This window comes from Pongo pygmaeus, chromosome 13 (assembly GCF_028885625.2).
Source record: "Pongo pygmaeus isolate AG05252 chromosome 13, NHGRI_mPonPyg2-v2.0_pri, whole genome shotgun sequence".
NCBI classification, from domain to species: Eukaryota; Metazoa; Chordata; class Mammalia; order Primates; family Hominidae; genus Pongo; species Pongo pygmaeus.
The window spans coordinates 91,960,172-91,985,354 of record NC_072386.2 but is presented as its reverse complement, the minus strand read 5'-3'; the positions used below and the strand labels follow the sequence as shown (position 1 = coordinate 91,985,354).

The 25,183-nt window shown below is 39.9% G+C and overlaps 1 protein-coding gene across 2 annotated transcripts in view; it reads left to right on the top strand.

Annotated features, from left to right (window-relative positions):
• The window catches only part of GRIN3A (glutamate ionotropic receptor NMDA type subunit 3A), a 181,875-nt gene that overhangs the window by 145,266 nt on the left and 11,426 nt on the right, over positions 1 to 25,183 (top strand). For both annotated transcript variants that reach the window (XM_054502137.2, XM_063649768.1), the window contains 2 exons: positions 14,229 to 14,393; positions 21,921 to 21,997. In XM_054502137.2, the coding sequence (XP_054358112.1) occupies positions 14,229 to 14,393; positions 21,921 to 21,997 (242 nt within the window). The remainder of the gene's footprint in view (positions 1 to 14,228; positions 14,394 to 21,920; positions 21,998 to 25,183) is intronic.

The following is a 25,183-nucleotide window of genomic DNA, read 5'->3' as shown; positions in this document are numbered from 1 at the left end:
GTTCTGGGACAGATCAAGAATGCATGTGTCTCTTCCCGCTCATTTATGTCATGTTGGTAGCTTTAGATCAGCCATGGTGAGAAAAGAACAAAAGCTTTTAGTTGTTCTTGTTTTGTTTTGGAGAATCGGTTTACCAGTAAATACATCACTGCCTGTACCCCAAATGTTACCAGCTCCCTGACGTCCCACATACTATTGTCAGTTCTCAGACCACGAACTGTCCGCAGAAGAGCAGGGCTAGGACTTGTCCCAGCATCTGTGGCTCCACACCAATCCTCTTTCTCACAGAGAACCACTTTCCATATAAGACGCTTAAGGCTCTCAAAACAGCAGAACAATGAAACATATTCTCCCTACACTTGCTTAGCCAAGGGATACCACTCAGGTAACTTTTTTCAGGACATGGAAGATCTGTTTCAAGGAGATTTACTGCTATTTTATTTGGAATACGCTGGCAACTGGTCTTGACCAAAAATAGAAAAAAAAAAAAGTCCACAAATGTAATTACTTGTAGGGAACCCATCTATCAAGGCACCCTACCATATACTTTTGTATTTAATAGATTACTTAGAAACCACAAAAATAGAAATCCTTACCCCTTCAATTCCTGTTCAACCCTAAAAATTGTGATAAATGCTCCCAACCCTGTGGTGATCAGGGTTATGCAATGTTCAAAGATTCAGACACACCTGGGTTTGGATTCAGTTGCAACTGGGTTGTTATCACACTCACTTCTTTTTAGCTGTGTGAGCATGAATAATTTTCTTAGCCTCTCTGTGTCTTTCCACCTAATTAAAAAGAGGAGTCATCCCAGGGTTATCCTGAGGATTCAAAAAGGCATGCAACACACCTGGAGCACAATTCCACTTTCATTCAACTAATTCCCTTCCCTTCCCCCTTCCTCCCCTTCTACAAGATCAATATGTAAAGGAGACATGAGGCTTACTGGTTACTTTTGAACACTTACTTAGTTCTTAGCTACACCCACACTAAAATTAATGGGACATTTGTGTACAGCCCATGTCCAAGCCCAGAGAGAAAACAATGGGAACAATTTCAAGGTCCTCCCCACTCCTTCATTTGCAGAGGAGACAACAGACTTTCTGACTTTAGAACTGGAGAATTTTTAAAAGAAAATCTCTCATTCCAGCCCAACCTATTTAACTTTTTGTGGAAGAACCTTATATGCAGAAAGTGAGCACATGTCATGCTAGCCAGGAGGACATTATTGTCATTAAAGAGAGACATTATTTATATACCCTGCAATGTGCACATTAAAATATGGAAATTTTAAAATTATGACCAAGGGTTTAAAACATATTGGATTACATGCTTACATTTAACAAAGAGAGGAAATATATTTCAGTTTCTGGAGTGGCTGGAATTTACAAGCTAATTGTTCAATAAATCTACTCAAGATAGTTACCTAAGGCTTTGTGGCAATGACCTTGAACTGAGAGCCTGTATCTGGATTTAGCACTGGAAAGATCTAACTGGATATTTGGGTTAAAAGAATCACATTTATTCCCAAATCAGAATGCTTTATTTTTCCTGTCAGTTAATTGCCAGTTGCCAACAAATCTAGTTCTATACAGTTTCTTGGGATGATGATAATAAACATTTATTGAGCAATTGTCCCATAACTTTTGATATAACCTTTGTTATACATATCATTTAATCATCATAACAACACTGTGAGTCTGGTCCCGTTATTTCAGCGTTACAGATGATGCCATGTAGAGATCTAGCATCTTCTCCAAAGTCACCCAGCTGGTAAGTGGCAAAGTGTGGATTTGAACCAGGCTTTCTGACCCCAAATCCTGAGCTTTATTTCTACCTCTCTGCATTTATCTTATTTTTATAGCTCCTATATCTACCTGTTACAAATTATTTATTGTAGTCTTAACCATGTAATCAAGCCTCAGTTTTCATAAATGATGAAACTGAAGCCCAAAGAGGTAAACTGCTTGTCAAAGAACAAGCAGCCTCCACCTCTTTGGTTCTATGCATTGCAATGAAACAGATGTTAGACAAGACAGTTTTAAACCATGTTCCACCTTTGGCTCATCTTGAGAAACAGGTGACAGTATTTAGATTAAACTGATAACACAAACCAATATGCTCTGAGGCTATAGAGATCAGTCACAATATGTTGTTATGAATCCTATGTTAATGGATTGTGTCTGCTCTCTACCATATGTTGTAATCCCTAGACCACTAGACACTCTTTTTGAAACAGAGAAAAATATGGCCTCAGCAAATTCAATTTAGCTTTGGTGTATATTCTATCATGGTTTAGAAACATTCTCAAGGAAAAAGTATCTTCCAGACATTTTTAATTACAAATTCCTAAGCCACTGTCTGAGGAACAGTATGAATTTTTTAAATGAAAACAATTTTTTTATTTAAAAAATTACAAATTCCATTCTCCATTTATACTACTGATTCTCTCTGTTAAGAGATAGAGTAGGTAGTTAGTCTGCTATGGTGTTATGTCTATTTTGAATACTTTGAACAGGAGGAGGCTCGGATGTTTTTAAAAACAGAGTGTCGGCCAGGCACGGTGGCTCATGCCTGTAATCCCAGCACTTTGGGAGGCCGAGGCAGGCGGATCACGAGGTCAGGAGATCGAGACCATCCTGGCTAACATGGTGAAACCCCGTCTCTACTAAAAATACAAAAATTAGCTGGGCGTGGTGGCACGTGCCTGTAATCCCAGCTACTCGGAAGGCTGAGGCAGAAGAATCGCTTGAGCCAGGGAGACAGAGGTTGCAGTGAGCCGAGATCGCACCACTGCACTCCAGCCTGGGTGACAGAGAGAGACTACATCTCAAAAAAAAAACAAAAAAAAAAAAAACAGAGTGTCATTTTGGTAGAGGAACAAGGCCACTAGACTGAGAATCAGACTGGACTCCTCTGCTGTTGTGTGAACTACCATACCTACCCCCGTAGCCAATGACTGTGAACTGTAAATCATGAATCGTCAGGAATTAGCCGATTCATAATGAAAAATTATAACACTGAAAGGTCACCGTAGCAGCAATAAAGTTGTGTAGATCAGAAGACAGTCTGACCACTCACAGGCTAACTCTGACATACAAATGTTTGCTTTTGTTGTTACTGGTTTTACATGGTGTTTGTCCTCACAATGCTTTTTAAAAATTACCAATATTTTAAAAATCTGAAGATTTTAAATAAAAACCTAAATTACTACAAAGAAATGCAAGTCACTCTAATATGGAGGTAGCCTTTTATTGACTAAGGAGTCTCTGAAATATTGAGATGAAATTAAGAGTTTCAGTGAAGAAAAATTAACATAGTTACACTCTTTGGCACAGAAGTTCGAAACGGACTGAAGTGTTCACTATTTTTCAAAAATATAACACTGGACACAAAATATTTATTCCCACAATCAATATTTTCTAATGCCTGAAACAGTAGAAAAATGTACAATAATCAAAATAAGTATAGCTGTGTAAAATTTCAAACTTTTATATAATAAAACAAAGATAAATATATCTTTGTTATCTCCTATGTTTAGAACTCTGAAAAATATGTGTGCATATGGTCATTGTTCAGAAGAGAAAATGGAGAATTGAAAGTAATTGTTTTATAGTACAAGGATTATGGGTAATCTCACATTTAGTTTTTAAAAATATTTTTCTGAATCGTTTTAATAATAAATTTTTCAAAAAACTGCACAACAGAGCTAATGTGGCAAATTAAGTACCATTTCAACCCTAATAAAACAAAATAAAACAAAGATAACAAGAAAACATAAAAAAGGGGAAACAACATGTTAGCAAAAGGGTTAGCAGTTTTTCAACAAAAAGCCTCACTGTGTCTGATATGCATAAATAAATATGCAAAAAAGTCATATGATTCATACAAAAGGAGATAGGTAAAACAAACATGGAAAAATAGCCTTGCTAATTGAATAAATACAAATTACAATATTTAAAACAGGAAAAATGATTAATTATAAAACAGAATTGGCAAAATTAGAAGCCTTCTAGGCATTGCAGTATCTTTGGTGGCATTAGGAACAGCTTCCACCCTTTTTATGGGTCATTTTACACATCACAAGTCATCAGAACAGTTGTATCCTTTGACCAGGTAATCTCACTCATTGCAATATATATCTCAAATAAATAAAAATATTTTAAAATGCTATACATGGCCAGGCGCGGTGGCTCATGTCTTTAATCCCAGCACTTTGGGAGGCCAAGGTGGGTGGATCACTTGAGGTCAGGAGTTCAAGACCAGCCTGGCCAACATGCTGAAACCCCATCTCTACTAAAAAATACAAAAATCAGCCAGGCCTGGTGGCACATGCCTTTAGTCCCAGCTGCTTGGGAGGCTGAGGCAGGAGAATCACTTGAACCTGAAAGGCGGAGGTTGCAGTGAGTCCAGATCGCTCCACTACATTCTGCCCTGGGAGACAGAGTGAAACTCCATCTCAAAAAAAGAAAAAAAATTGCTATACACAAAATTTTTATTGTAGCAATATTTGTCGTATATACAATAAATTATAATATTTAAAAAATTAAACACCTACAGTTTGGGAGTAGTCAAGTCAATTATAACAAAAACAATAGGTGATAGTATTAGGCCACTAAAGTTAATAAATAAAATAATATTTAGAAAATAATATTTTTAGAAATTAATATTAAAATAGTTTATTATGTTAGAAAATAAGTTCTGTTAAAAGCATAATGCAAACTTGTTATATCCTACGTTTAGAACTCTGAAAAATATGTGTGCATATGGTCATTGTTCAGAAGAGAAAATGGAGAATTAAAAGTAATTGTTTTATAGTACAAGGATTATGGGTAATCTCACATTTAGTCTTTAAAAATATTTTTCTGAGTCGTTTTAATAATAAATTTTTCAAAAAACTGCACAACAGAGCTAATGTGGCAAATTAAGTACCATTTCAACCCTAAAAGATGGTCGCCCAAGCTTAGAAGAGATGGGGGCTCAAGAATCCCAAGAAACAAGGAGAGAGAAGCATCTTCGCAGCAACATGGGCAGCACCATGTTGATGAGCCACTAAGCAGTTTCCAGGTTAGAGAGTGCTGTCAAAATCCTTGTTTATTCAAATGTGTGAGCACTACTCACTTAGGCTCATGCAGTGTCTCCCTGGATTTTGTGTTAATAAATTATCTCCTCTTCTGTTTCTTTTTTTAAGTGTGATCTTTCACTATGTCTTGGTTAATGAGAAAATTCCAGGTTCTCTGAATGAATCTTTTTTCTCCCTCTTCATGATTCTTGTTAAATATATATGTTTTAATTTCAAATGATTGCACCGCACAATCTTACCTAACTCGCTTCAACCAGAGTCTCTCCCCTGGGAAACTCTGTCTTTGGTACATCTGGAGCCCACATTTCATGTGGATAGCATTCTCCTACTTCTCCCCAACAAGGGGCCATATGTATAGACACAGCAATGAATCTGCCAAGTTCTTTTGAGCAACTAACTACTCTTCTGGGCAAAATAATCAGGAGGCAATCAATAAATAAATAAATAAATAAAATAGATACCAGGTCTTCAGAATTAGAAATAGCATTTGCTTCTTCCTTGTCCTGCTTCCAAGCATCTATGAGTCATCCATATTTCAGAAGCACCATAGCCTTTTTCTTTTCCTTACCTGTCATTAAAATCATTATTCCTCCTCCTGCCACCAGCTCTCTTATTAAGGAAAACAATTTTTGAACATCAGTATTTGGCTATGCAGATCCAGAGAGGAGATGATACAAAGCTTAGTGCATTAGGTCACTGAAAAATACAATTATTTTCCCAGGTTCTTGCAGTCATTTTGCTCTGGGGAAAAATATTTAATAGGGAATGTCAGAGTAAATGTAATTAAGTTACTTTTCAGACATGTGCTTTTTATTTTTTATTGAACACTTACTATATACTAGGCTGCTGGAGACAGGCAAAAGCAACACAGCCTTACCTTTAGGAAGTCAGAGAAGACTTCCTAAAACAGGCTCCACCCATTCATTTCTGAGATCTGCGTCAGGATACAGTCTATCTCAAAAGAAGTTATATTCACACCTTGGAGCTAGAGGACCTTAATCCCTTAAACAGTACATATATTGAATCAGATTATTTGGTTGCAAGCAACAGATTTTTTTTTTTTTTTTGAGATGGAGTCTCACTCTATGACCCAGGCTGGATTGCAGTGGCACAATTTCAGCTCACTGCAGCCTCTGCCTCCTAGATTCAAGCAATTCTCCTGCCTCAGCCTCCCGAGTAGCTTGGACTACAGGTGTGTGCCACCATGCCTGGCTAATTTTTGTATTTTTAGTAGAGACAGGATTTCACCATGTTGGTCAGGCTGGTCTCAAACTCCTGACCTCAGGTGATCCACTTGCCTCGGCCTCCCAAAGTGCTAGGATTACAGGCGTGAGCCACTGCGCCCGGCTGCAACAGACTTTTAAACTTAAGCAAAAACCTATCAAAAGAATAATGGGAAAGCTCAATGTTTTGAAGTAAGAAAGAGAGTAACAGATGAAGCCTCAAACCACAGCACTCCAAGGATGCTAGTGCAGGAACTAGGGGACTGTCTTTGGGGCACTGACATTGGAAATGACTCATCTCCAAACACCTTTGATACCCAATGTTTCTGCTTCAGATTCACATTGGCTGGGCTTGAGTCCCATGCTTTGCCTGGTGAACAGGGAGCAGGGAGTCTGTGATTGGTAGACACATCAAAACCACGTGAAGCAGGAAGAGGGCAGTTCCCCAAAGAAAGTATCCTAAGAAAACAAAATCAATACATTCCACCTGAAATTTTTGCATTCAGTTTCCAATGTTTTACTTCAGTAATTCTAAAAATTTTTTGTTCCAGTTTCAACAGTAAATCCCTAGATTGGTGAATATTAGCATGATCAGGTCAGGCTAGCAAAACTGGGCCTTGTTTCTTCTCCTTTTAATTGAGAATGTCCATCTCCACCCTTCTCTCTTAAAGAACTGTTCTAGGAAGCTTCTGTGATATAATGAGACTGTTTGGGATTGGGGGTGGGGGGAATTATGCAAATTTATTTTATACAAAAAAATCCTAGTTTTCATATGCTTTCATTCATTCATTTAATGACGAGTTAGTGGGTGCAGCACACCAACATGGCACATGTATACATATGTAACAAACCTGCACGTTGTGCACATGTACCCTAAAACTTAAAGAATAATAATAATAAAAAAATAAAATAAAAAAATATTCACAGTGCTGAGCACTGTTCTAAGCAATTAGAGTGTGTATCGAGCAAAATGGACAAAACTGCTGCCCTCCTGTAGCTTACATTCTACTTTGGTGGGGAAATAGGCAATAAACAAATAAACACATATTATGTCAGGAAAGAAATAAAGCAAAGTAAGAGAGATAGATTGGATCTGAAAGAGGAGGGAAGGGGGAAGAGAATTTGCCTTTTTAAGCACAGTGATTAGAGTAAACTTCATGGATAGGTGACATTTGAGAAGAAACCTAAAGAAAGTGAGGGAAGGAGAAATGTTGATTCCTGGCAGAAGAGTTTACAGGCACAAACAGAAAATGAAAAGACCCTCAAGTGGCAAGTTGCTCAAGAAATTTAAGGAACAATAAGGAAGCCCAAGTGGCTGAGCAAAGTCAACCAGTGAGAGAGAAGAAGGGTATGAGGAAATAGATCTTGTAAGGACTTGTAGCCCATTGCAAGGACTCTGATATTTACTCTGCAAGAGACAGAAAACCATCACCAAGCGTTGAGCGCAGGAGTGACAGGACAGTCATTCTCACTGCTGTGAAGAAGACAGAAGGGGTTAGGCAAAACAAGTAGAAGGCTGTCTCAATAATCTAGGTGAGGTGAGAGGGGATGGTGGCTTGGATCAGGGTGGTTGGTGGAGGTGTCAGGATGTTGTTGAATTCTGGATATACTTTGAAGTTCTGTTCCACCGTATTTGCAGAGACACAGGGTAAAGGGATGCTACAGAAGGAGAGGAATCAAAGGTTGTTCTATTTTTCCCTGTGTCATGGCAAGGATGGAGGTTCATTGAGATGAGAAAGACTGTGCAAGCAGCAGGTTTCAGAAGGAAAATTAGGAGTTTGCTTTTAATATATTATCTTTGAAATATCTATTCATTACCTAAGTAAAGAGGCAGAGTAGGGAGTTAGGAAAGAAAAGCCCCCAACTCTTGGGAGTCATTGACATCTGGGTGGTATTTAAAGCTAACTCTGAACGAGAACATGAGTGTAGCTGAAAAACTGAAAGCATGCCTATGTTTACAGTGAGAAACATAAAGAAGAAAAGCAAAAGAGACGAAGGTACAACAAAGAGAAAGAAGTATCACAAAAACAAAGTTAAGAAACTATACCAAAGAGGATGGAGTAATCAATGCCATCCAAGCTGCTGATACATGAATAAGGTGAAAACTGACCATTAGATTTGGCAATATGGAGACCATTTTTTACTTTTACAGGAATTGTTTGACAGGTGATGGGAGGGCACAAAAGTCTGATTGAAGAGGGTCTAAGGGAGAATGGGAGAAAAGGAATTAGAAGCAATGAGTATAGACAACACTCTAGAAAACCAGAGAAATCAGGTGGTTGCTATGTGTTGGGAGGTGTGGAATGGGCACAAGGAAGGATTAGCTGCATAGATCTTGATTAGTAACATCAAAAACAAATGATGAGTGAAACACTTTATCTGCATTTCTTGCTGGAGACTTGAGAACTAGTCACTAATCGAGCCAGCTGTCAGATGTTTCAAGTGATGACATCTGAACAAAATACAAAGCAGGGTTTGGGCAACAACAAAGTTTATAATCTTATCCTCTACATGTTACTGATCTGGTCAGAGACCACACCTATGATAGTACAAACATCTCCTTTTATCTGAATTTGATCCATTCCTAGAAATGTGTTGGCTAGTAAATTTATAGATGGTGGAAGCCCTTTCCATTATTTCAAATGGAAAAAATAATAAAGTATTCCTATTTCATCCAAAAATCTCAAGCAGTTTCCCTAAATTTGCTAAAATACTCTTAGACACCTATAGGCATTTAATATCTAATGCACAATGTATGGATATGTGACAATCTACAAAGAATTTCTGCATAATATAAAGCATTTAAAACATTAGTTGTATAGCGCATAATTTGTTGGTATTCCTCAATGCAACATGCAGAGTACAGTATCAGATACAAACTATGTTTTTTCTTCACAGTGTAGTAAATATATACTAATGTAAATTAAAAATAAAATGCTAAAGAAACATAATGAATATAAATAACCTTTAGAAAAATGAAATACATAAGCAAGGCAATTTTTTGAATGATTACTTACTAGTCAAAGAGTTGCCTAAGTGAGATGGGGTGGGCTAGAGTAAGTCTGTGAAGGACCGAGTGGAGCAATAAATGCCTGAGATTTGTCCCTGGCTCAATCCTGGGACAAGCCGGGTGCAGTGGCTCACACCTGTATTCCCAGCAATTTGGGAGGCTGAGGCGGGCAGATTACCTAAGGTGGAGAGTTCAAGCCTGGCTAATATGGTGACACCCTGTCTCTACTAAAAATACAAAAATTAGCTGGGTGTGGTAACACACGCCTGTAATCCCAGCTACTTGGGAGGCTGAGGCATGAGAATTGCTTGAACCCGGGAGGCGGAGGTTGCAGTGAGTCAAGACTGTGCCATTGCACAGTATGAGCCTCAGAATGAGACTCTGTCTCAAAAAATCAAATCAAATCAATCAATCCTGTGACAGCCTTCTCTCCTGGGCCCTTGAGTCTCTGGAAGTGTGTGGCTATGAGCTAGCAAATGAAACTGCAGCTGAAGCAATGGGATAAAGGGGGAAAAAACAACAACCTCAAAACGTATGTTTGTTTGCATTCTTTTTGCATTCATTTACATGGCTCTTGACAGCATGAGACTGGACTTCTGCTTGCACTTCCGAATGTGCTACCACTCAAGTCACTTGCAGCTGCAATTATCATTTTGTCTGCATCACCTGAGTGTATTTTAAATATTTGATATTGAATATTCATAACTCCTTATTTTCTTCCTCTGACCAATAATGAGTACCAAGTTGAGCAGTTTTTTACTAGAAAGAAAGTTTTCACTTGATAATATGGGGAAGATGCACATATGCATAGCACATTTAAACAATGTGATCCTAGGGGAGGAACCGCTGAATTACAAAGGCAGCTGTATATCTTGTCACTCAGACTCAGACACAATTGAAACATTTTCTCTGGTGTTCACAGGCAGATGATAGTGGATTTTCCATTCCAATGTGAGTTTTAAATAAAAAATTGTGATAGTTGTTATAGTGAATAGTGAGGATTCAACTAGAAAAGGATACCTTATAGGTATGGCGATTGCTTGAGAAGCATTGTAGGCTTTGGTATCAGACAGTCCTGGATCCGCAGCCTGGATCCTGACTTAGTAGCTTGCGTGATCTTGGCTAAGTAAGGTTATTAACCCCTATGAACCTCTGCTTTCTCAAATGTGAAATAAGGATAATAACACAACTTACAGGGTAATTATAAGATCATAATACAGGTATATTGTATCTGGCATATGTATTAAATGCCAAATTTAAAAACAATAACTACTTCTGTTAGTCTATCAGCATGTGGGTATAAATAACAGAAGTTTAAAGAAAAAAATGTATAATATAAACAATACGGCCTATTTGTTATTGAGGTACTAAGAGAAAAATAAGACTAATTATTGTTATGCACAAGAAAACAGAGGGAGCCATGTCCATAAAGGCAAGATGACTCACTGCGAGTTACATCTTTCCTCCTCATCTTGGCAGTGTCTTTTATATAAAAAAGCAGTGCCCATCTGCTCAGAGTTTAACTGAATGTTTGATGATGTTACAGTCCAAACTAAATTCTCCCAGTCTGTTCTTAATCCACAGCAATAACTCACTGAATCCTTCATATGATAGCCATATCCTGTACACATTAAAATAGGCCTAGGTCAAGGACTATTTTCAGACACATTTGTATGTACTTTCTGCATGTCAGGTTTATATAACTAGTCACCATTTGCACAGAGATGTCCCAGGAAAATCTCTAGTACATCTGAAGCCCTTGGAGTCCAATGTGCTTCCCTACCAAACCCTTTCCCAGACCAGCATTCCTTGTTTCGTAGGGCTGGGCTTCGGCCTGCATTCCCAAGTCATCTGCCCAGTTTTCCTGCCTTGTGCCAGTCTCCGAGCCCCTGCTCAGCTCTAGTCTTTTCTTTTCTAGGGACCCTAACACTGGTCTTTGATTCACAGCCTGCAGTACTGGCATGGAGGGCAAGAGATTTCCTGAGTTAGGCTCCAATACAACCTGAAATCTCTGAGCTTTGCTTCTGAGTCCTGACCCCCAGATAGACTTCCCTATGCATCCTACGCCTGAATCATGTCTGGCCGGCTGTTTCTCCAGAATCGAGGTAGAGAGAGGTGGGGAGAATGAAAAGAAAACCTTTAAAGAGAATGGGAGGATCATTCATATCAGACAAATGAGTCAGTGAAGACTGTGGGCTCTGAAAACAGACTGCATGGGTTTGAATCCCAGCTCTAACCTTCACGAGCTATGTGACCTTGGACAAGTTATTGAACTTCTTTGTTGCTCAGTTTCTTCACTTATAAAATGGAGATTATACCAGAATTTACCTTATAAATTGTCATAAAGATGAGGCAAGTTGCTACATTGATAAAGTGCTCAGAATTGTGCCTTACATATATTCAGTGCTAAATAATTATCAATGATAATGGTGACCAAAAGCTTCCAGCAAAGGGATAACACCCAGGCTCCTTAGTACGGCGTCTGAGGATTTGCCTAGTGTGGCCCTGTTTCTCTCTCACTGCATATCTTTGTCCATGTGTGCCATTATAACAAAATACCTGAGACTGGGTACTTTATAAAGAAGAGAAGTATATTCCCCACAGTTCTGGAGGCTGGAAGTTCAAGATCAAAGCACCAGCAAGTTTGTTGTCTTAGTAAGGGCCTGGTCTCTGCTTCCAAGATGGCACCTTGTTGCTTGTCCTCCACAGGGGACAAATGCTGTGTCCTCACATGGTGAAAGGCTGGAAGAGCAACAAAAGGGACTAGCTAGCTTCCTCAAGCCCTTTTATAAGGGCACGCATCCCTTCATAAGGGCTCTTAATACCAACCCTTGGAGTTTAGGTTTAAACATATGAGTTTGAGAGGGACATATACATTCAAACTATGGCACTATTCATGCCTTGTATACTCTTCCTTCAGCCACAGCAGTCAGTTTCACAACACTATACCACTGTCCAGGAAAGTCATGTCTTTTTTCCTTTGTTTATGCTACCTTCAGGTTAGTATATTCACTTTTCCCACCCAACCTCCCCATCCTGCCTCTCTTATTCAAATGTTATCTCATGAGCCAGCTTCCCCACAAATCCCAGGAAGCATGGATCAAAAGTGTCATGGAGGTATATGTTTGTTTTCTCCCTAGACTCAAGCTGTTTAAAAGGAAAGATATAACTTCCTTCTATCTCCATCCCATGGTATGCACAAGAGTGCCTGGCACCTAGTATTAACTCAATATATTAAGTATTTTTACTTCTACAGGATTGACTCTTGTCATTGATGTCAATGGCTAAATAATGGCTGTTTTAGACTATATGTGAGGGTTTTCTTAATCTACACAAATCACTTAGCAAAGTACTGGCCACAGATATTTATTGTAGCTACTATTGTTGCTATAACTGCTGCTGTTTTGGTGTATAGCAGTAGAGCAGAAAGAGCCCAGGCTTTGGAGCTGAACAGAAATGGACTGAAAGACCAACCTTGCCACTTAAAAGCTGCAGGAACTCCACTTTCCTTAGTTATAAAATCGAGGTTATAATATCTATTTTAAGGTAAAACACTTGGCAAAAAGTAAGCAACCAATAAATATCATTAGGTTCCTTCTCTTTCTCTTCTATGCTTATTTTTGTGGCTTGGCTCAATTTACTACACTTCTCTGGTCTCACTTTCCTCCTCTGTAAAAATGAACTAGATGATTTCCATGTTCCCTACCAGATCCAAATTCCAAAGTCACTGAACTCACCATCTTTTTCCCCTTAAATCTACTCATTCTCTTCCCTGAGGGACGTTCTTTCCTTGATATTTACCCAGTATATTAAATTGTTTCAATTCTCTATCTCTCTCTCTCAATCTCTCTCTAAGAGACCATAAGGTGGTCCAGACCCAGGGCCTTGGCACAACTCCAGGGGCCATTTGCACAGTGGATTAACATACGAATAGCACCTGTCAACTGAAGAATCATGAGCTTCATAAATTTGGCCAGGAGATCTTTATTTTTCATAAAGGGTTGCAGCCGGCAGGCCAGCCATCCTGCAGAATGGGAAGCATAGCTTCAGCAGAAGCTGAGAGCAAGCACTTCAAGGGAGGGCTAAAAGGGAAGAGGAATTTATGCTGAGTGGGGTGGCTGAGTATACGTATTGAGTAAGCTATAGGAGGAGTCATACATATTTATGAAAAGAGATACATGCACATGTGCAGTTGAGCTTCATGCCTCCTCCTGGGCCCATGTTCAAAAAATGGTGGTGTTAGCATGACCCGAGGGTGGAGATTTTGGTCTTCTGATGTCCAAATGTGAAGCAGAGGACATGAAAACCCTCATTATGCATCCCCCACAAGTTGGCCAAAACCATCTGGAGATTGTGGTCATTTTTTAGGAAGGGTGCATTGGGAAACTGGTGAGCTGTCACACTGAAACTGCAAAAAGGGAGGGAGAATGTGGTTATGGCCTTAGATGATTAGCTAAAGGTGATAAAGCAATGAGTTACCGGTTTCTTGTTTTCCAGAGCTAGCTTCTGCTTACTTCTTAAGAAAGAATTATGGCTAAAGGTTAATAAGGAAGGGACATACTGAGGCATGACAGACCTCCCATCCTATCAAGGCCAGGAACTCAGTTTTTAAGGTTTCTTCGGGGTCCCCATGGACAAGAGAAAGTTCATTCAGTCGGTTGGAGAGCTTTTAATTTTATTTTTATTTCTCACCCTCTAGGCATTGGGTGCTCCTCGGCAGCCCTCAGTCCAACCCTGGCTGAATTTCTTTCATGATATATAATGAAGGTCACAGAACACACAGGGAGAAATAGTCTCCAGCTTTCCTTGAGCCCAGAAAAAATGAATATCCATCCGAAAACCAAAGAGTACACAAGCATTGGGCCAGGTATATCATTGTATTCACGGCCTTTTCTTTCCTATTCTGTCACAGACTTTGCAAATGGGCATCAAACACTTCTCTGGACTCTTTGTGCTGCTGTGCATTGGATTTGGTCTGTCCATCTTGACCACCATTGGTGAGCACATAGTATACAGGCTGCTGCTACCACGAATCAAAAACAAATCCAAGCTGCAATACTGGCTCCACACCAGCCAGGTGAGTGCCACAGGTGTCTTGCTCCAAAATTCCTAAACTGTAGAATTCCTAGTGATGGGAGGATCCAGAGCCCTATGTCAGACTAATAAGTTATGTTACCACAATAACGAGGGTGGGGTAGGCACTCTCATTAGAGCAGAAAGAATTCTCTCTATCCCATTAATTCACTTTTCCCTTTTTTTTTTTTTTTTTAATCTCATCCATTTGTTTTATAGAGCATTTTAGTAATTTTTATACAGTAGAAATTCTTTACTGTTGATACCCAACCTGTTTTGTTTTCTTTTTTTTTTTTCTTTTTTTTTCTTTTATTATTATTATTATTATTATCATTATTATACTTTAGGTTTTATGGTACATGTGCGCAATGTGCAGGTAAGTTACATATGTATACATGTGCCATGCTGGTGCGCTGCACCCACCAACTTGTCATCTAGCATTAGGTATATCTCCCAATGCTATCCCTCCCCCCTCCCCCCACCCCACAACAGTCCCTGAAGTGTGATGTTCCCCTTCCTGTGTCCATGTGTTCTCATTGTTCAATTCCCACCTATGAGTGAGAATATGCGGTGTTTGGTTTTTTGTTCTTGCGATAGTTTACTGAGAATGATGATTTCCAGTTTCATCCATGTCCCTACAAAGGACGTGAACTCATCATTTTTTATGGCTGCATAGTATTCCATGGTGTATATGTGCCACATTTTCTTAATCCAGTCTATCATTGTTGGACATTTGGGTTGGTTCCAAGTCTTTGCTATTGTAAATAATGCTGCAATAAACATACGTGTGCATGTGTCTTTATAGCAGCATGATTTATAGTCCTTTGGGTATATACCCAGTAATGGGATGGCTGGGTCGAATGGAATTTCTAGTTCTAGATCCCTGAGGAATCGCCACACTGACTTCCACAAGGGTTGAACTAGTTTACAGTCCCACCAACAGTGTAAAAGTGTTCCTATTTCTCCACATCCTCTCCAGCACCTGTTGTTTCCTGACTTTTTAATGATTGCCATTCTAACTGGTGTGAGATGGTATCTCATTGTGGTTTTGATTTGCATTTCTCTGATGGCCAGTGATGGTGAGCATTTTTTCATGTGTTTTTTGGCTGCATAAATGTCTTCTTTTGAGAAGTGTCTGTTCATGTCCTTCGCCCACTTTTTGATGGGGTTGTTTGTTTTTTTCTTGTGAATTTGTTGGAGTTCATTGTAGATTCTGGATATTAGCCCTTTGTCAGATGAGTAGGTTGCGAAAATTTTCTCCCATTTTGTAGGTTGCCTGTTCACTCTGATGGTAGTTTCCTTTGCTGTGCAGAAGCTCTTTAGTTTAATTAGATCCCATTTGTCAATTTTGGCTTTTGTTGCCATTGCTTTTGGTGTTTTAGACATGAAGTCCTTGCCCATGCCTATGTCCTGAATGGTAATGCCTAGGTTTTCTTCTAGGGTTTTTATGGTTTTAGGTCTAACATTTAAGTCTTTAATCCATCTTGAATTGATTTTTGTATAAGGTGTAAGGAAGGGATCCAGTTTCAGCTTTCTACATATGGCTAGCCAGTTTTCCCAGCACCATTTATTAAATAGGGAATCCTTTCCCCATTTCTTGTTTTTCTCAGGTTTGTCAAAGATCAGATACTTGTAGATATGTGGCATTATTTCTGACGGCTCCGTTCTGTTCCATTGATCTATATCTCTGTTTTGGTACCAATACCATGCTGTTTTGGTTACCGTAGCCTTGTAGTATAGTTTGAAGTCAGGTAGTGTGATGCCTCCAGCTTTGTTCTTTTGGCTTAGGATTGACTTGGCAATGCGGGCTCTTTTTTGGTTCCATATGAACTTTAAAGTAGTTTTTTCCAATTCTGTGAAGAAAGTCATTGGTAGCTTGATGGGGATGGCATTGAATCTGTAAATTACCTTGGGAAGGACGGCCATTTTCATGATATTGATTCTTCCTACCCATGAGCATGGAATGTTCTTCCATTTGTTTGTATCCTCTTTTATTTCCTTGAGCAGTGGTTTGTAGTTCTCCTTGAAGAGGTCTTTCACATCCCTTGTAAGTTGGATTCCTAGGTATTTTATTCTCTTTGAAGCAATTGTGAATGGGAGTTCACTCATGATTTGGCTCTCTGTTTGTCTGTTATTGATGTATAAGAATGCTTGTGATTTTTGCACATTGATTTTGTATCCTGAGACTTTGCTGAAGTTGCTTATCAGCTTAAGGAGATTTTGGGCTGAGACAATGGGGTTTTCTAGATATACTATCATGTCATCTGCAAACAAGGACAATTTGACTTCTCTTTTCCTAATTGAATACCCTTGATTTCCTTCTCCTGCCTAATTGCCCTGGCCAGAACTTCCAACACTATGTTGAATAGAAGTGGCGAGAGAGGGCATCCCTGTCTTGTGCCAGTTTTCAAAGGGAATGCTTCCAGTTTTTGCCCATTCAGTACGATATTGGCTGTGGGTTTGTCATAAATAGCTCTTATTATTTTGAGATACGTCCCATCAATTCCTAATTTATTGAGAGTTTTTAGCATGAAGGGTTGTTGAATTTTGTCAAAGGCCTTTTCTGCATCTATTGAGATAATCATGTGGTTTTTGTCTCTGGTTCTGTTTATATGCTGGATTACATTTATTGATTTGCGTATATTGAACCAGCCTTGCATCCCAGGGATGAAGCCCACTTGATCATGGTGGATAAGCTTTTTGATGTGCTGCTGGATTCTGTTTGCCAGTATCTTATTGAGGATTTTTGCATCAATGTTCATCAAGGATATTGGTCTAAAATTCTCTTTTTTTGTTGTGTCTCTGCCAGGCTTTGGTATCAGGATGATGCTGGCCTCATAAAATGAGTTAGGGAGGATTCCCTCTTTTTCTATTGATTGGAATAGTTTCAGAAGGAATGGTACCAGCTCCTCCTTGTACCTCTGGTAGAATTCGGCTGTGAACCCATCTGGTCCTGGACTTTTTTTGGTTGGTAAGCTATTGATTATTGCCACAATTTCAGCTCCTGTTATTGGTCTATTCAGAGATTCAACTTCTTCCTGGTTTAGTCTTGGGAGGGTGTATGTGTTGAGGAATTTATCCATTTCTTCTAGATTTTCTAGTTTATTTGCATAGAGGTGTTTGTAATATTCTCTGATGGTAGTTTGTATTTCTGTGGGATCGGTGGTGATATCCCCTTTATCATTTTTTATTGCATCTATTTGATTCTTCTCTCTTTTTTTCTTTATTAATCTTGCTAGCAGTCTATCAATTTTGTTGATCCTTTCAAAAAACCAGCTCCTGGATTCATTTATTTTTTGAAGGGTTTTTTGTGTCTCTATTTCCTTCAGTTCTGCTCTGATTTTAGTTATTTCTTGCCTTCTGCTAGCTTTTGAATGTGTTTGCTCTTGCTTTTCTAGTTCTTTTAATTGTGATGTTAGGGTGTCAATTTTGGATCTTTCCTGCTTTCTCTTGTGGGCATTTAGTGCTATAAATTTCCCTCTACACACTGCTTTGAATGCATCCCAGAGATTCTGGTATGTTGTGTCTTGGTTCTCGTTGGTTTCAAAGAACATCTTTATTTCTGCCTTCATTTCGTTATGTACCCAGTAGTCATTCAAGAGCAGGTTGTTCAGTTTCCATGTAGTTGAGCGGTTTTGAGTGAGATTCTTAATCCTGAGTTCTAGCTTGATTGCACTGTGATCTGAGAGACAGTTTGTTACAATTTCTGTTCTTTTACATTTATTGAGGAGAGCTTTACTTCCAAGTATATGGTCAATTTTGGAATAGGTGTGGTGTGGTGCTGAAAAAAATGTATATTCTGTTGATTTGGGGTGGAGAGTTCTGTAGATGTCTATTAGGTCTGCTTGGTGCAGAGCTGAGTTCAATTCCTGGGTATCCTTGTTGACTTTCTGTCTCGTTGATCTGTCTAATGTTGACAGTGGGGTGTTAAAGTCTCCCATTATTAATGTGTGGGAGTCTAAGTCTCTTTGTAGGTCACTCAGGACTTGCTTTATGAATCTGGGTGCTCCTGTATTGGGTGCATATATATTTAGGATAGTTAGCTCTTCTTGCTGAATTAATCCCTTTACCATTATGTAATGGCCTTCTTTATCTCTTTTGATCTTTGTTGGTTTAAAGTCTGTTTTATCAGAGACTAGGATTGCAACCCCTGCCTTTTTTTGTTTTCCATTTGCTTGGTAGATCTTCCTCCATCCTTTTATTTTGAGCCTATGTGTGTCTCTGCACGTGAGATGGGTTTCCTGAATACAGCACACTGATGGGTCTTGAGTCTTTATCCAATTTGCCAGTCTGTGTCTTTTAATTGGAGCATTTAGTCCATTTACATTTAAAGTTAATATTGTTATGTGTGAATCTGATCCTGTCATTATGATGTTAGCTGGATATTTTTCTCGTTAGTTGATGCAGTCTCTTCCTAGTCTCGATGGTCTTTACATTTCGGTATGATTTTGCAGTGGCTGGTACCGGTTGTGCCTTTCCATGTTTAGCGCTTCCTTCAGGAGCTCTTTTAGGGCAGGCCTGGTGGTGACAAAATCTCTCAGCATTTGCTTGTCTGTAAAGTATTTTATTTTTCCTTCACTTATGAAGCTTAGTTTGGCAGGATATGAAATTCTGGGTTGAAAATTCTTTTCTTTAAGAATGTTGAATATTGGCCCCCACTCTCTTCTGGCTTGTAGGGTTTCTGCTGAGAGATCCGCTGTTAGTCTGATGGGTTTCCCTTTGATGGTAACCCGACCTTTCTCTCTGGCTGCCCTTAACGTTTTTTCCTTCATTTCAACTTTGGTGAATCTGACAATTATGTGTCTTGGAGTTGCTCTTCTCGAGGAGTATCTTTGTGGCGTTCTCTGTATTTCCTGAATCTGAATGTTGGCCTGCCTTGCTAGATTGGGGAAGTTCTCCTGGATAATATCCTGCAGAGTGTTTTCCAACTTGTTTCCATTCTCCCCGTCACTTTCAGGTACACCAATCAGACGTAGATTTGGTCTTTTCACATAGTCCCACATTTCTTGGAGGCTTTGCTCGTTTCTTTTTATTCTTTTTTCTCTAAACTTCCCTTCTCGCTTCATTTCATTCATTTCATCTTCCAGGGCTGATACCCTTTCTTCCATTTGATCGCATCGGCTCCTGAGGCTTCTGCATTCTTCACGTAGTTCTCGAGCCTTGGTTTTCAGCTCCATCAGCTCCTTTAAGCACTTCTCTGTATTGGTTATTCTAGTTATACATTCTTCTAAATTTTTTTCAAAGTTTTCAACTTCTTTGCCTTTGGTTTGAATATCCTCCCGTAGCTCAGAGTAATTTAATCGTCTGAAGCCTTCTTCTCTCAGCTCGTCAAAGTCATTCTCCGTCCAGCTTTGTTCCGTTGCTGGTGAGGAACTGCGTTCCTTTGGAGGAGGAGAGGTACTCTGGTTTTTAGAGTTTCCAGTTTTTCTGCTCTATTTTTTCCCCATCTTTGTGGTTTTATCTACTTTTGGTCTTTGATGATGGTGATGTACAGATGGGTTTTTGGTGTGGATGTCCTTTCTGTTAGTTTTCCTTCTAACAGACAGAAACCTCAGCTGCAGGTCTGTTGGAGTACCTGGCCGGCCGTGTGAGGTGTCAGTCTGCCCCTGCTGGGGGATGCCTCCCAGTTAGGCTGCTCGGGGGTCAGGGGTCAGGAACCCACTTGAGGAGAGTGTCAGCCGGTTCTCAGATCTCCAGCTGCGTGCTGGGAGAACCACTGCTCTCCTCACAGCTGTCAGACAGGGACATTTAAGTCTGCAGAGGTTACTGCTGTCTTTTTGTTTGTCTGTGCCCTGCCCCCAGAGGTGGAGCCTACAGAGGCAGGCAGGCCTCCTTGAGCTGTGGTGGGCTCCACCCAGTTCAAGCTTCCAGGCTGCTTTGTTTACCTAAGCGAGCCTGGGCAATGGCGGGCGCCCCTCCCCCAGCCTCGCTGCAGACATGCTGTTTGATCTCAGACTGCTGTGCTAGCAATCAGCGAGACTCCGTGGGCGTAGGACCCTCTGAGCCAGGTGCGGGCTATACTCTCCTGGGGCACCAGTTCCTAAGCCCGTCGGAAAAGCACAGTATTCGGGTGGGAGTGGCCCGATTTTCCAGGTGCCGTCTGTCACCCCTGGAAGGGGAACTCCCTGACCCCTTGCGCTTCCCGAGTAAGGCAATGCCTCGCCCCTGCTTCGGCTGGCGCACAGTGCGCTCACCCACTGACCTGCGCCCACTGTCTGGCACTCCCTAGTGAGATGAACACGGTACCTCAGATGGAAATGCAGAAATCACCCGTCTTCTGCGTCGCTCGCGCTGGGAGCTGTAGACCGGAGCTGTTCCTATTCGGCCATCTTGGCTCCTCCCCCCACTTTTCCCTTAAATTAAGCTATCCCACAGTGCTCCTTCCTTTCCTATAACCCTCTACTGTTGCTCATAATAGAAGAAATAGAACTTTTTTTAACCAGGTTTCACTTAATAGTGACAGTCTGAAAAGATGGTGTGAAAGATTTATTTCCTAGGTTCTTTTCTTGCCAAAATTGAAACCTATTACATGAGTTTAAAGTCCCTGGTCCCCTTTAAGTGACCCCACTTGCCCCTGTTCTCTCTGCTTTTTCCCTGGTCCAGAGAGGTTTGAGACCCACTGGGGCCAAGGCCAAGCTTCATAAGGCTGCAGCTCTCTCTTGTTATCTAGACATCAACGCACTGATTTACAGGGAGAACTGAAACTGTCAAGCAGACTGGTGATTCAAGCACACTCATTTGCACATCTCTCCCTGAATGAAATTGGCACGGAGACCCAAAATATAGTCAGAAGGCTTCATAATAATGGAAGAACTCTAACAAAGGGAGTGGTTTCACCTGACCACAGCAAGGCTGGATGAGCCATCCTGGTCCCTCCTGTGGTGAGACCGCCTCCTGCCCTCCAGTGTACCATGGATTACCTCCCAGCAGGGAGGCTGTCACTTCTTCTGCATTTACCCTATTCATGTATTCATATACCCTCATACCAAACTCCTCACTTTGGTAACACTTTTTTTTTCTAGATAGGTTACTATCATTGGTTTGGTTACAGTTGAACCCTGTTCTTCCTACTTTCATCCTGGGAAGTATTTGGTCTTCTAGGAGAACGCCGCAGATCTTCCTTATTGTATGCTAATATGATTAACTTAATTCTCAAGAGTCCTCCTTCCCTTCTTTGTTTTGGTTGTCAATAATTGTATACTTTTTACTCATCTTTAGCAATTGTTGAAGGCCTTTTGCTACACATTAGTTATGATTGTGCCTCCTTATATCACATACCGTTTTATAATACTGAGCTTTCCATCAGAATACTTTTTTGTTTCTCCAGGTGGAATAATAACCTCTAATTAGAATTTTTGTTCTCTTGAGATTTGAGGCTGAATGTTGATCTATTTTTAGACATTTCTGGAATTTGTTTAAAGAGGCCAAGGTTTGTAACGACTACATATACTGTTAAATCTCAAGTGGTTCTTTGTTCCCTGACCTATGTGTTTCTCATAATTTCTACCTGTGAATCTGTTTTCTCCACCAGAGATTACACAGAGCAATAAATACATCATTTGTAGAGGAAAAGCAGCAGCATTTCAAGACCAAACGTGTGGAAAAGAGGTGAGAAGGGGCCAATGGCAACTGTCTTTATGTTTGTAAAATAATATTTACAGATCTAACTGTGTAATTATTCAGATCAAATCAGGGCAATTTATCAAAAGAATCAGTATAAATAGAGGGAAATAAAACATAAAATAAAAAATGTATATGGACACTAAAATGCAGTGTACACAATATACTGTCATGGTTAGAAGTGTAGTCATGGACTCTAGGATCAACTCTCTGGATCCAAATCCTGTCTCCAAGACTTATGATTATGTGTTACTTTGTGTAAGTCACTTATTTAATCTCTCTGCACCTCAAGTTCCTCATTTGTAAAGTTGAGATAAAAACAGTACCTATTTCCTAGAGTTGTTGTAAAGATTAAATGAGATCATACATGTACATCTCTGAATGAAAGGAAATGCCTAATAAATATTAGCTATTATTATGTAAAAAATACATGTAAGAATTAATGAATACTGCAGGCAATTAATTCCATGTTTTACTGTCTTTTTGGCACATTTCCACTCCCTACTCCTTTCTAGCACTCCTAGGAACAGAGTATTGGAAATACGAAACAGACATGTCATGCCTAATTCATTTCCTGGCACTTTTCTACAAACTCCCTAGCAAAGAGCATCTTATTAATAGGAAATAACAAACATTAAATGCATTGATGACATCTGAAAATCGAAGCTCTTCACTCTCACCACACCAGGCTGTGGATGACTGTTCTCTATTTCATGGTGACTAAAGATGTCAGAAGCACTTGGGTCTGGTTCCTGGCTGGTCTCTGCTGCCTGCTGCCTAAGGCAACCCTATGACTCTTTCGTACGCCCAGAGGACTCAGATGAGGGCACACCTCTCATCATAACAGAAGAAAAAGGGATGGAAAACAGGATTCTTTTTGTTTGTATCTCCTCTGGGACTGCTGCAGTCCCCTTCTACGCAGTCTCCATCTAGCTTGTGGGAATCATTTCCTTTATCTCTTGAAGTATCTCTTTCCAGTCAATGAGCACTCTCCCCGCCCCTCTCAGTCTGTGGTATTCCTGCATCATATTGCAAGTCTGTTAGTGACAAGCTGTATACTAGTCCAGTCACAGCTGTTCCATGACATGTTACATCTATTTTTTCTATTTTTAACATAAATTTTTAATAACAGTAACCCAAGAAGACATAGCAGCAAATGTATCATCTTACAGTGACAAAATATTTGTTTTCCAGCTATAATAGAAACAGGAAGCCCAATGATCCCACCTCCAACTCTGATATGATTCATATTCACATCTTTCTCACATAAATTGAAAACCATTTGTGTCTTTTGATGCAACTTACCCAGTTTTCTTGGCAGATTCCCTTCCTGAACCCCTTATTTTCAGCATCTAAGGAGAACAGGTGTTCATGGTTTAGCTTGGGCTCACATTTCCTGTGCCTACCTCTATACAACCCAACATTAGCAACGTGTCAAACACAATGAGTGTTTGGGGTACCATAGTCGTCATGTCTCTTTGGAATAGTCCAGTGGAGTATTGAACCTCAGCGTTACATAATTGCTCCAAGGAAGCCTATTTTACCCATTTTTAGTGTTAAATACAGCTCACTCACTGGTCATGTAACACTCTAAGACTGAAGAAGGCTTGAATCAAAGCAAAGCCTAAATGTTATTGAGGCTAGGAGTACAACACCAGCCTTGGGTTATTTTTTCCAAGTAGACACTGAGTCTTACACTCAGCATTTGTCACCTTGCACTCATAGGTACCCACATCAAATATCAGATGCCTGGTGATACTAGCAACTAGAATTTGGCACAAAGTCCAGCATTTGTTTATTCTTCTATATTATATTACCAGATAGATATACAAAGCTCTGGAGAAGACCAGTCCAGCTATCTTTACTTATCACTGTGCCTGTCTAGACAGTCGAAGAAAATGTGTAGATGCTCTACTCTCAGGTTTTCCCTGCTATGAACCATTGTAGGGCATTAGAATGCTCTCCCTCTCTTCTCTTGGAAGTATATCTATGCAAATGCTCATGCATGCTACAACTTGACATCCCTCCTCTGTGCCCCATATTTACTGAACAAATAAAAGAGCAAATAGATAAATGAAAGAATTATTAACATGAGTTTGAGGAAATGCTTGGAGAAATTTTGGGCCATGATATGGAAGTTGGTATTGTCCTTTTTTCATTCAATGCAAAGAAAATAAGGTACATATTGCAGGAGACGATTTATATATAGCCCTGGGTTTATTCAACATGTGATTTCACATAAGGTTTTGGTCTATCCTTCATCTCTCTGGGTTCCCAATCAATACACACCACCCCCATTTTCCCTTTCCTCTCACCCCAAGACACACAAAAATTACAAACTACATAACAGCACAACCAAGATTACTTTAAGATTATTCGAATTCAATAGGAAAAGATTTTAAGAAAAAAATTAAAGGGAATTATAACGCTAGAAGGAAAATCTCCTCTCTGATTCAGGTCTAAAGCCAATGGAACTATAAATGGGTTCATTACAGAACTTTTACCCAACCCAGGATACAAGAAAACTGAGCTCTGGTACCCTCTGCTCATTTATATAAAACTTAGACTATGAGGCATGTTAAAGAACCACAGGGTGGTTTGGAGTGTGTGTTTCAATGGCTTGGGTCATGTATAAGTTGGTCTTTGCTACGCGATAAATCATCCCAATACTTAATGTTTTAAACAACAGCAAGTTGCTTACTAATTCATGGATCAGCTGTGCAGTTTGTTGATCTGAGCCAGACTTGGCTGAATTTGGCTGGGTTTGCTCATATGTCTGTAGCCAACTTTGGGGGATGGGGAAAGCAGCTAATGGCTGTCTGGTCTATGATGGCCTCAGCTGGTCAACTGGGAAGCCTGAGGATTCTCTCCATATGGTCTACCATCATGCAGCAGGCCATTCTGGACTTGTTCACATTGCAGCAGCAGGGTTCCAAGAGGGTGGAAATGTGCAAGACTTCTTAAAAGTTTAGGCTTGGAACTGCCACTCTGATATGTCTGCCACTTTCTGTTGGCCAAAACAAGTTGTGAGAACAGTCCTAACTGAAGCGGGGAGGAAAGCAGATTTGACATAGCTAAGAGCTACAAAGTCACATTACAGAGGGCATAAATGAAAGGAGAAAAGGTTTATGGCCACTTTTATATAAAGACTTTATTATTCTTCTCTCTCCCCTT